Raw genomic sequence first — 12,760 nt, 5'->3', positions numbered from 1 at the left:
TCTGGCGAAGTACTAAATGGAGGTCCACTTCAGTCACGTAATTGGACACGCCTTTAACCAATCAGACCAACGATACTATACAACGATACAACGATCGGTAATAAAGCAAACACATCTTTTTTCTGTATGAATTGTTCCAGAGCAGGTTTCTGTTCTATTTTCAAAGAAAACTTGCCTTTGAAATCATCCAAGACAGCCGCGAGAGCAGTATATTTTGCTGTGCTTTTCTCTTTGTTTTCGCTTTTGTTAGGTAGACGTGGTTGTTTTAAATCCGCCAATGGCGCGCCAGGTAGCCAAAAGCCAGTTTGTGATTGGTTACAGAGATTCTGGAAATGTTGAAATGAACTGCTATCCAAAGTTTGCCAGACCCACTTCAGAGGCAAAATCAAATTGGCCGGAAGAAGAGGGGCGGGACTTCCCAGACTACCTATAGGCCTATGTGCTCGAAAGAAAAATGTAAATGTGAAATACACTTTTTTACTTACAGTACTGTCTACAGTGAAACACCTGTAACTTAAAAAATTGTCACCATCAGAAATGTACAGGCTCATTGACCCAGCACATATCAATGATCCTTACATTGACAGCATGACAACAGTTACAGCGGCACCTGGTGGGGATCTGACTTCCTTCAGAAGTTACGCCAGTCAGTTTTGGTTACACTATGTGCGCATGCGTAAACGTGGACGTGGCAATGACGTCAAGCTCCGGAAGCAACCGGAAAGAAAGTGAAATACAGGACTTGGGAAAATCGAGCGGCCTTCTTATGAGAAAATCTACAGATGTACACCATTAACAGTAAGTACAGACGGTACGAACGGCATCAGATAATCAGACACTTGTTAATAGATTGTTTCCGTCGAAGCAGTATCCGAACACACCTGTTTTATTTCGAGTTTATCGCGAGCGGCTAAGGACCCAGTGGGCTAACTATTTAGCATACGTAGCGACTATTCAGTTTCTTGGTAGGGAGCAAGCTAGCTTGTGAGCCAACAGTTTACCAGCGGCAAATTAATAGCTACAGTTATCGGCTGATTAACCTAGTTGTCTGTACGTGTACTGTTGAAATGAGTAAAACGGTATAATTTTAAATGTCAGACGGTGGTTTAGGATATGAGTTTGATTAACCTAAATTAGTTGGCAGAGAGTGAGTTTAAAAAATCGAGCTCTGTGTTGCCGACTTAATCCAATAACATGAACTGTTATTAACGCTACTTGCGACTAATATGTTAGTCAGGTTACGTGGGAGATTATACTTAGGTTTCTTCCAATACGCTAATCGATAGTGCTAGAGTTTCTCAAAACGGATAATCAGTTGACAGATATCGTAAGAGTCAGATACTGTAACATCGAAGGTGTTACACAGTAGTCGTATCCTTAGGACATGTTCTCGGCGTGTCACTGCGGTGTGATGGCTGTCGTTGTACAAGTTGTTTAACTTGTGGTGTTTTATGAAATGCTGGGGGCTGATCTACAGACCGTTTGCTCCGTGACCGTTGGCAGGGGGGAAATGTCCTGGACTGGTCCAAAGCTACTTGGCAAGGTAGCTCTACTAGTATTACCATTACATTGCGCTGTATTGTTGCTGCATGGCAGTATTTTTGGGAAGGAACACAGCTGGACAGAATTTTTCTCCCCAGAAATACCGCATCCTTTCAAATAAGGTGGTGACTAAATAACGAATATACAGCCCGTCCAATTATGTTGACATGTCATGCATGTGACCTGAAGGTTGCATCGTATCTGCAGTTTTAAAAGGGAACCTCACGATAGAAACAACATATGCCATCTCATTGTATTAAAGATGCTCAGCAACATGCTATTGACTAGCTGAAAACAAACACATGAGTGACAACTTTGTAAGTGTTGTGTTTAATACCAGCTATTTTCTTTAGATGAAGCTTGCAGGAAGACGTGAACACTCATCACCACCAAACTCCTAGGGTAGGTCTGAAGGTTGTTCCATAGTCGACCCATTCCTGGTGGATTCCTACCGAAAGTCTTGCCTGCTGGCTAAAACGACCGCGCCTTTCTCTGTCACCTGACGGGCTGCTGGCTTCGCCCATCATGACTTGCCGAGATCGCACCCTGGAGTTCCAGTCCGCCTGCAAGTCACTTCAAGGCAGACAAACACAGGTGAGGTTGGATCAAACACAGGTGAGGTTGGATCAAACATAGGTGAGGTTGGATCAAACATAGGTGAGGTTGGATCAAACACAGGTGAGGTTGGATCAAATACAGGTGAGGTTGGATCGGGGCCCACCAATCTAGTGAATGCCCTTAGTAAGCAAAGGTAGATCATGCAAATACCATGTTTCCCTCAGGTTCATATGTGGTAACTGCGTCTCTTTGTGTACTTATTCTAAAACATTATGGCATCTTGTTAATATTGTGCATTGCCAGCAATTTATTCTCAATCTTAGAGGAATATACAAACATTCAGAGCCCGAAAGGCGAAATGATTAAAGCCTTAACACGGATCAATGGCCTGAGGTGTCCAGTTACCTACAGTAGCATAGCTGCAGTGTGATTAGTCTCAGGCCCCTGCCAGACTAACCCGAGATTACAGACTAACCGTGACGGAACCATGACAAACTGGCCTCTCGGCCAGACAAATCTGCCATTTGGAGCGTCTCTTACCGTCGCGGTTAGAATCCGCTCTCCAGAGTGGGTAGGTTGCAACCTACCCTGCTATCAGAGCCTGTCTGACCGCAAATCGGGTTTGAATCCACGAATCTGATGACGTAATTATCCCATGTCAACGCTCGAAGCTGTCAAGTAGTCACGTTCATTTGCTCATCTTCCCAATCGCAATAAAAACAAAAAATGTTAAGTCTTCTGTTCTGTTGATGGCTGGCAAACAACAATCTAAGAAGGGCACGTATTATTCACTGAGTTACCAAAGCAGTCTTCTTTATGGGGACTAATTAGCACTGCACTGAATTACATTAACACAATGTAATTACACAACTAATATGACTAGATACATATAATAGTGGACATTACACTAGGCAACATGGATCTCATTCATATCTCATCCAGTCGAAATCTTAACAGGATTAATCCCATCTTTATTACAGCGTATCAACATAAGAACAGAACATAGCTAAATCTCCGCTTAGCATGCTAATCACTATTAATAGCACTAGCAGGTAGCCCAAAATGTGGTATTTAATACACAATCTATCACAGTAGCAACTTCATGAAAACCCTTACTTTCATTAGGTATGCACATAATGCATCACATACAGGTCGAACAATGATGATTTAAGCATTGGAAATGTATAAGGCACAGTATGGTAGGGTGACCAGATTTGCCGGACCTAAAACCGGGACACTTTGCGCGTGCCCATAATGCTAGTGCACGCACACGCTTTTTCTCCTGAACATGTGCCAGGAACATACTTTTTGCCAACAACAGGAGCTTTTCTAGGTATCAAAGATATGGAGGGGCTTATCCCCAAGGGGAGAGGCATGTTTGTGCGCATAGCGCGCGACAATTTTTTTGGGGTGCCCATTTGAAATAAATCTTCATTATCAATGATAAATATTGTATAATGGGCTGAAATGGAAGGCACCCAATGCATTCACTTTAATTATGTCAAATTAATGTTCACTAGCATTAATAACTGATTATAAACAACAACATTCTATAGGTAGGGACTGATATTATTGTTTCGAAATACTAAAGAGATATATTAATGCAAAGAATAGAGAGATGTCGATAGTTATTTCTTGTATTTCGAATTTGCTCGTTCACACTAACAAAATAGCTTGCTAGCTTAGTGTTTACATAGCCCACTACATTACAATATTCCCTTTCATTTACCTCAAGTAAACCTACATTTGAGCAGGTAACAATCGTTAACAACTACAGATAACAGATACAGCCACATTCTGTAACTACCTGTACTTACAATTTCACTCCTTGCACCGTTTACTTCGAGCTAAACTCCATGGCTATAATCCTGGCTGTCTTGAAGAGACGTTACTACTAGGCAGAAACAAATACATTGTAACGCTGGTTGCACAGGTTATGCAGACGCAGACCACTATGATTGACTGACACACGCACACATTGTTCAAATCATACGCTGGACGCTTTATTAGTATTTCTACATGGGTTTAGTTAATGATCAGGCTATAATAAGACCACATCGGCTATGTAATCGCTGACAACCGGGACGATTTCATAATGGTTGGTGTAAACCGGGACATATTAGCGTCCCGACAGGTTTTTGTCGGGACGCGGGACACGCAACTCAAAATCGGGACGGTCCCGGTAAAATCGGGACGTCTGGTCACCCTACAGTATGGTCAACTACTTGGCGACAAACTGAACTCCTCACTAACTTAACTACTCGTTGACAGTCTTCTTCTTGTTGTTATCTTCGTTGTTGTTGTTGTCGTCTTCTTCTCCGAGTGTTCTTCTCCGTTTTCGGTAGCATCCTTCACAGCGCCACCAACAGACTTGCATATGTACTACAGCAGATTCACCAGTTTCAATGGGTGTGTGTGGCCGCAGCACAGCACAGCGCAGCACAGCGCAGCACAGCGCAGCACAGCTTTGTCTGGCCGCGATTGACTAAACCCGAATCCGTCACGGTTAGTGTGTTTCTCGGGTTAGTCTGGCAGGGGCCTAAGTTCACTCTGGGCCGGTTTTAGTGGGATCCACTTTCAAGTTTGCACACTGGTCTGATTTGAATGTATTTCTCTTCCTTCTTCCTTCTTTCTTTCTTTGCCTTGTTCTCTATGAATATCTGATGGTTTTCTGTTTTCATTTTCAGAATGGGGCTCCATCGAGTAAACCTGCTCTTAATGCCCTCAAACAGCGCAGTGACTTCACTCTTATGGCAAAGTAAGGCTGATAGTCTATTTTTTGGTCTATGAGGCTTTGAAGACGTGTTAGGTCTTGCATAAACTGTAGCACAGCCCAACATTTTGAAATGATTGAAGTTATTCAATAGCCCCTTTGAGTAAATGGTCTTAGGGGCCATTGCAGTTGCTTGCTTATGTTTGATATCAGTGGGAGGATTAATGTTTGATTTAAGTCGTGTTCTGTTCCTGTGTTCCTGTCCCCTTGCAGGAGAATTGGAAAGGACCTGAGCAACACATTTGCCAAACTGGAAAAGCTAACAATATGTAAGGTTTTATTTTAGGCCTTTCCATAATGTGGATTGTTTCATATAGGACATGTAATAAATAGCTAGTAATAATACATTTAAATGTTATTTAAATTTCAGTGGCAAAAAGAAAATCTTTGTTTGATGACAAATCTGTGGAGATAGAAGAACTGACCTACATTATAAAACAGGTGAGCGGTTATATTTTTCTGGCTGTACACCAAACCTTACTAGGAGATGTATTAAGCAAAGAAGTTGCATGCGTATGGTGCAGATCTCAAACCAGGGAGATGTTTTGAGGTCATTTTAAAATGATAATTTTTTGTCTTCATTTGTTTCGTCTGCCTTTGACTTGTAGGACATCAACAGCCTCAATAAGCAGATAGCACAGCTGCAGGGGCTCGTCCGCTCCCGGAGTGGACAAAATGGCCGTCACGTTCAGACACATTCCAACACCATCGTCGTCTCTCTGCAGGTCTGTGATATGATATGGGCTCTTCAAAAGGAGTATATCTGAAATCAGTCTAAGATGTCCTACAGCGGCTGATGTGCATTGGGATGCCTGCAAACCATATGTTGTTATTTACAAGAATCTTTCTGTTTTCATTCTCAGTCAAAGCTGGCATCAATGTCAAATGACTTTAAATCAGTATTGGAAGTCAGAACTGAGGTAAGAAAGTGTCATTATGTTGTATTTCATATCATAGATTTAAATTATCGACGGTTTTGTTTTTTGACTGTTATCAGCCATGGGTGACTCATAGCTGTAAAGTTAGGATTTAACCTGAAGTTTGTGCAATCAATAGACTCAAAGACACTAGAGCAGTGTTGTAAGTGATCAGTTTTCATAGAAGTCCAGAAACAGCTGTATTCATCATTTTCAACTATATTTGACTATTTCCGTAATTTCTCTGTATGTCTCTGCTGTTTTTCACAGAACCTGAAGCAGCAGCGTAGCAGGAGGGAGCAGTTCTCAAACACCCAAGTGGCTTCCTCCCCTCTTCTCGCCAATAACTTTGGTAAGAAACAAGACCGCTTAGCAAACTCAAGAACGCTCCCAAAACATAATTTTGAAGAAAGTCCAATGAAATTACCCTCCGTGACTCCAATGAGATCAGCAGTAGATTTTACCGGTCTGGAATGGGCGATTTGAAAAACAAAAATGTTTATTTTGTATCTCTGCTCTCTGTGATTGTAGGGAGCTCAGTGTTATTGCAGGATGAGTCTCGGAGCATGGGAGGCGAGGTCTCCATAGACATGGACTCTCGAGCGAATCCCCTCCAGCTGCAGCTCATCAATGAGCAGGTAACACCAGCACCCAGACATTAACTTGGCCTTGAGCTCATCAATGAGCAGGTAACACCAGCACCCAGACATTAACTTGGCCTTGAGCTCATTAATGAGCAGGTAACACCAGCACCCAGACATTAACTTGGCCTTGAGCTCATCAATGAGCAGGTAACACCAGCACCCAGACATTAACTTGGCCTTGAGCTCATTAATGAGCAGGTAACACCAGCACCCAGACATTAACTTGGCCTTGAGCTCATCAATGAGCAGGTAACACCAGCACCCAGACATTAACTTGGCCTTGAGCTCATCAATGAGCAGGTAACACCAGCACCCAGACATTAACTTGGCCTTGAGCTCATTAATGAGCAGGTAACACCAGCACCCAGACATTAACTTGGCCTTGAGCTCATCAATGAGCAGGTAACACCAGCACCCAGACATTAACTTGGCCTTGAGCTCATTAATGAGCAGGTAACACCAGCACCCAGACATTAACTTGGCCTTGAGCTCATTAATGAGCAGGTAACACCAGCACCCAGACATTAACTTGACCTTGACGCTGCACTGTAAACTCATTAGGAGGGCAGCCCCATGTAGAGGCTCAGGAGTTGAGAATCTGAAATCACAGCTCCGTCAATCCACTATCACAGTTCATTTTGCTCGTCAGTTGGCTGACTATTTTAGAAGTAAGCTAAATGCTGATTCCATCAACTACTGACGCCACTGGTCGTTTCTTTTCTGTGTCTTTGGTTGCGTCCATTCAGGACTCGTACATTCAGAGCAGGGCCGACACCATGCAGAACATCGAGAGCACCATCGTGGAACTGGGCTCCATCTTTCAGCAGCTGGCTCACATGGTCAAGGAGCAGGAGGAGACCATACAGAGGTGAGGAAGAGAGAGTGGACCGTACTGACAGCACCAGAAAGGCAGTTCTGTATCCTAAACACTATCCAGTATTACATTTATAGACACACACTTATATTCTTTACGGGATAAATAAGTAATTGATTGATTCCCCCATGCTTTTGTTTACGTTCTTATTTTGGCATTATTTCAAACTAAAGGTCTCTTTGATGGCTACTGATCATGTTGATATGAATCTGTAAGTCACGTGATGCACTGGCAAGTTATTTATTTACAAAGTTTTGAAAGCTGTGCTTTCTGACAAGCAGTGAGTGAGAAGTAGATCTGGCATTCCTTCTCCCTAATTTTATTGACATGGCTTAGTAAGTAAGTACTCATAGTCATAGCCTTAAAAAGATACCACAAACAGTATGGGTATGAGTAAACATAAACCTAGCAGAGACTAATTTAGTTTAATACCACTGTGAATAAAACTTATTGTGTGAGTTGAGGGTTGAGTTGTGTTGACGTGGAGTGCAGTCGTCATGTATTGTCCCTCTTCTGTCCTCTTCAGGATTGATGCTAACGTGGAGGACACGCAGTTGAATGTGGAAGCAGCCCACACAGAGATTCTCAAGTACTTCCAGTCGGTCTCCTCCAACCGCTGGCTCATGATCAAGATCTTCCTTGTCCTCATTATCTTCTTCATCATCTTCGTGGTCTTCCTCGCCTGAGGTCCTCGAACAGCAGGCAGACTCGAAGAAGAAGAAGGAGGATGGTGTGTTTGGTTGAAGAAATGGACTGATTGGACAGATAATGAGTGGGAAAGGACCGAAAAATATGGGGGTTGTGGGGTTGGGGGGAATGATTAAATTATAACTGGACTTGATGCTTTTAGTGACGCGACTGAAGTCCGTTTATGCTCAGAGTTTCTTGAGTGGTAGGCAACCATGCATACCAGAGAGACAATGAAGACTAAACTTGTGGGGCGTCTGGTTGTTCGCGGAGAGACTTTTGAGTTGCACAGACTTCACATGCTCCCCTGTAGAGAATTGCATTTTTCAAATGTTTGAGCCTTCAAATCTCCTTTTTTTTTTCTCTCTCTCTCTCTCTCTCTCTCTCTTTCTTCCTCCTGTCCATCATCATCATTATTATTATTATTATTATTATAATTGTTGATCACAATAAGAGAGGCGGAGGCTTTTATTCCAAGTGGTTTGATTCTGCAAACTAGTTTTGGTTTTGATTTGTCCCTTCAAATTTAGTTTGTCACTGAAGTGGTGATAAGAGAAATGACGTACATGACTCATGAGGTAATATGAATGAGTGTAGGACTTTGGAATCGCTGAACGGTTTTGTTTCTGTCTCCACCACATATTATATATTCCCATATCTCCTTTCAGTAGAGTGGAGAGGTGATTTGTGTGGTAATGGCCCTAGATTAGGGCAGGTTGCTTTGGGAGAAAGGATTGTTTTGCTTTCAACTCTTGCTTTGCCAAATAGTTTTAAATTCAGGAAAATGGGATGTGACCACGTCCATGCTCCAGGGTCTTCTGGGTAATGGGGCTAACCGGGTGGTGTAAAGGATTTATTAAGTAGTCTTATTCAGACACAATGAAGGGCTGCCTCCGCTGACCATGGTTGGTCCTCTCCTCTAGTAGATCTACCGTACAGCCATGACTTGAGAACGCTGTGAAACAAACGCGGCTTCTGAAGTCGGGTACAGTTTACTTTACCTCTCACCAGTCACTGTACATTGGCTCTCTCATCCCCCTTCATTTATTGTTTCTCAGGTACGGTCTGGCTTGAGATCTCCTCTCTTGGCCAGATACCTGCATTTATGTACAGTGAAATATTTAACTAATGTGCACTTTCATTATACCTCCTGCTTCATTTCACTCTGTTTTTTTTTAGCCAAATGCCTTGCCTCCTCTTGTATAAAGTGAAAATAGTAACATGTATGGAAAATGAAGTGCATATTAAAACATCATTTGGTAATTGTGAGCTTTGTATGTTTGCACCGTGTTTGGACAGTTTAAGGGTTTGAGGTTGTCAGCAACGAGTCCCAAAGTGGTGTATGAAGTTATCTTGACTTCACTGCAACATCAGCAAAACACGGCTATGACTACACACATGCCTTACATATACATTTATAATGAATGACAATGACATAATCCTGCTCTAGTATTAGCTATGGCAGTATTTAGATGTAAGCCTAATCTAAGACACCTGTCCCTAATATTCCGATGCCCTCGGGACTTAATGAGCTGGAAGAGCTGAATCAGGGCTGCAGCTAGATTGTGGAGGAGGGCAGGGCTGTGGGCACAGGATCACATGAGCCTGTGCACAGAAAATAGCAAGAATATTACCGAAAACAAGGCTTTTATTATAGGCATTTATTCACAATATACAAATTACAATATTTATAGGCAGCACATTTTGAAAAAGATTAACACAGCAAATTTCGTAGAAAACAAAAGATGGAGACGTCATTGCAAGTCTATTTAGAAGGTAAGTGTTGTGATTTGTGTTATTTCGCCCCTTATACATCAAGTTGTGCTTTTGTTATCACCCTGTGTCTCTCATGTTCTTTTAGACTCCTTTTTTCTGTGACTCTTCTCCTCTTCTCTTATCCACTAGATCTTCCTTTCTTTCTGTCTGGTTTCCCATCTCTCTCGATCCCCACGTTCAGCTCTGAACCCTTTGCCCAAGTGGGGTGATCTCTGGCATGCTCATGCTCCGGCCCATCCGCAACCGTTTCTCCACCGCCACCTTCTCAGCCACCTCCTCCTCCTCCTCCTCGTCCATCCACCCCTGTTCTTGCAGGTTGCCCCGAGAGCCACCCAGTAGGCTACCAAAGCCCCGGGTGGAGCGGAAGCGCGAGCGGAAGGTGACAAAGGAAAGGCTCTTGCTGCGCTGCTTGTCCCAGGCTTGGCTGGCTCGGGCCTCCAGCTCCGCGCTGCTCTCCATCTCGTCCAGGCAGTTCATCAGTACAGTGCGAAAGAGGTGCGGAACCTCCTGCACGTCAGGTTCCACCTCTGAAACCAGCTTCCTGAACCTGCCCGAGGGAGAGATCACATATGAGATGTCTCATTTAACAAGGGACAGATCACATATGAGTCGTCTCATTTAACAAGGGACAGATCACATATGATATGAGAATTATCATTTAACAAGGGACAGATCACATATGAGATGTCTCATTTAACAAGGGACAGATCACATATGAGTCGTCTCATTTAACAAGGGACAGATCACATATGAGTCGTCTCATTTAACAAGGGACAGATCACATATGATATGAGAAGTATCATTTAACAAGGGACAGATCACATATGAGATGTCTCATTTAACAGGACTGTGGTATGCGGTCTTAATGGCGGAGGAAATCAGAATGCAAAATACTCGGTTCCAGACCAAGCATTTATGAATAATTTATGTTGCTCCAGTTATTCTATCAATGTAACTCAAATATCGATTCTCATACAAAATTATAGCATGTCTCGTTACAACTGTATCACGTTTCATTTTTAAAAAGATCTGGCATGCTATAACATGCATATTATACATTTGATGGTATTATGCCTCTGTATATCTGAATGTTTGTCACAACCAGGTCCTTCCTGGTTAACCACCCTCAGGACAGTCGATCTACCTGGAGATGGCTGGGCCGCAGATACTCGGGGGGATCTTGGCACAGAGCTCCTGCAGCTCCAGCACGTCCCCCGGTGTGAGCTCGAATGGGGCCTTGACTGGAACCGACGCCAGCCAGCTGTAGTCCACCGAGGAGGACGAGCTTCTGCGCCGGGTCAACATGGTGGCCCGTTCCAGACGGACCCGCTCGGTGCGCTTCACCATGGCACCCAGCTCCAGCATCAGGGTGTTGATGACCAGCTCCTCTGCGGTCCGCTGCCCAGGGACCTTGGGCTCCAGGGAGAACACAGCTGACCAAGGGAACATCTGGAAGAGTAGGGACAAGACATACAGTGGGATGATCACTGCATCAGTACCTTCACATCAGGTTACAATTGCCAAAGCTGAGAATGCTGTCGCCCCCACTAAATATATGTTCTATATTCAAGTTCAAGTATTTATTTGTCAGATACACAGAAAAACAGAGTCAGACTGGGCACGGAAATTCTTAGGACAAGAAACCGCACAACAACCTACCATAGCATAACATAAAATAACATAACATACTATAAGTACTCTGAACATAAATTACACATATAATAAACATACAATAAACTTATAATAAATATACAAAATATACAAAATAAATACAATACAATCTGCTAAACATATAATACACATACAGTAACCTAAACTAATATAATATACCTATACTAACCTAAAGACAAATCAAATGTGCCTGGTATCAAGTAGTGCAATATTACTATAATGCAAACAGTAGAAAACTGTAAAGTGTAAGGTGGCGAGACTGTATCACTCTCCATTTAAAAGCCTGATGGCCCTTGGAAAGAAACTGCTCTCCAATCTGTGCTGCATTGTGTATGTCAGACTTTCGTAAACTAAATGTAGCACACTTGGGTGATCTCAGCCATCAGAGCAGAGCTGTTGTGAACATCTCTTGCACACTTTACATGGACATGTGAAAATGCAGACTTATTTAGCAGTGAAAATAGTGAACAGTTGTTTTGTTCACTGTTTATATGTAGTTCAATACAGGCATGTCGAGTATAACTGTTGTCTCCAAACGTTCTGAATATTTGTCTCTGATAAGCTCCCTTCGAATTTTAATAACTAGTGACATAAAAATGTCAATCATTCATAAGCAAGTAGGGCTTATCTTACCTCTTCAATCTGACAATCAGGCCTTCCTAAATTCAAATTCTACGTTTGTATTCTTGTGTAGGTTGCAAAAATAGACCGTAAAAAAGAGGTATCCAACAATGAGGTAGCGTACTGCAATATATTTAAGTTGCCTTATAATTCCAAATGTACAATACTGGATATGGTTCCATGAACAGACTTGGCCCGACTACCTCGCAGGTCTCTGGTCAAGTGCGGCACAGATAATAAGTAATCCTCTATTAATACAGGACACTGTACTGATACTTACGCTACATGATTAGATGACCCACATGGCTTCCTGCATGCACGTGATGTCGTGTGAAACAATGTCATCATTGGTTCAAAGACTGCCACTGCTTTTACAGCAGGTGGCTTCAAATGAATGAAATGCTATAATTTTGCACGAAGCAAGGAAAAGCAAGGGTCCCTTTTGAAATAGACTGACATTTCTGCTACACTAAATATACATAGAGGACTACTTCACAGAATATGCCTTTATGTCATTTAAAAAAAAAAAATCATTACAGTACATGGCATGCATAATCCATGATGGACTGAGTAGGATTACATAACACTCCTAACCCAGCAGGTGGTTCTTGAAGAGGCCTCTGGTTTCCATAGTGCTCAGCGGTCTAGAGGCTCAGTCTTCAGGGATTATTTTGACTGTCAACATTAGAATTCCTAG

The 12,760-nt window shown here is 42.6% G+C and overlaps 2 protein-coding genes across 2 annotated transcripts; one reads left to right on the top strand and one right to left on the bottom strand.

Moving 5' to 3' along the window:
* The first annotated feature begins 710 nt into the window (after positions 1-710).
* stx5a (syntaxin 5A) lies at positions 711-9,230 on the top strand. Its single transcript, XM_080840340.1, has 11 exons — positions 711-798; positions 1,896-2,136; positions 4,788-4,858; positions 5,087-5,142; positions 5,244-5,314; positions 5,482-5,598; positions 5,737-5,793; positions 6,061-6,142; positions 6,322-6,428; positions 7,181-7,302; positions 7,835-9,230. Exons 2-11 carry the CDS (start codon positions 2,068-2,070, stop codon positions 7,992-7,994), a joined length of 912 nt encoding a protein of 303 aa, XP_080696466.1. The 5' UTR covers positions 711-798; positions 1,896-2,067; the 3' UTR covers positions 7,995-9,230.
* A 718-nt stretch (positions 9,231-9,948) lies between these two features.
* On the bottom strand, positions 9,949-11,220 carry LOC308367424 (protein RD3; the record flags this gene model as incomplete). Its single annotated transcript, XM_080841330.1, has 2 exons — positions 9,949-10,318; positions 10,916-11,220. 2 exons carry the CDS (start codon positions 11,218-11,220, stop codon positions 9,949-9,951), a joined length of 675 nt encoding a protein of 224 aa, XP_080697456.1.
* Between the last annotated feature and the right edge of the window lie 1,540 nt (positions 11,221-12,760).

Source organism: Sprattus sprattus (genome assembly GCF_963457725.1).
Source record: "Sprattus sprattus genome assembly, chromosome: 6".
In the NCBI taxonomy this organism is placed as follows: domain Eukaryota; kingdom Metazoa; phylum Chordata; class Actinopteri; order Clupeiformes; family Clupeidae; genus Sprattus; species Sprattus sprattus.
Note: the sequence above shows the minus strand (reverse complement) of the source record. Positions and strands in the feature narration are given on the sequence as shown.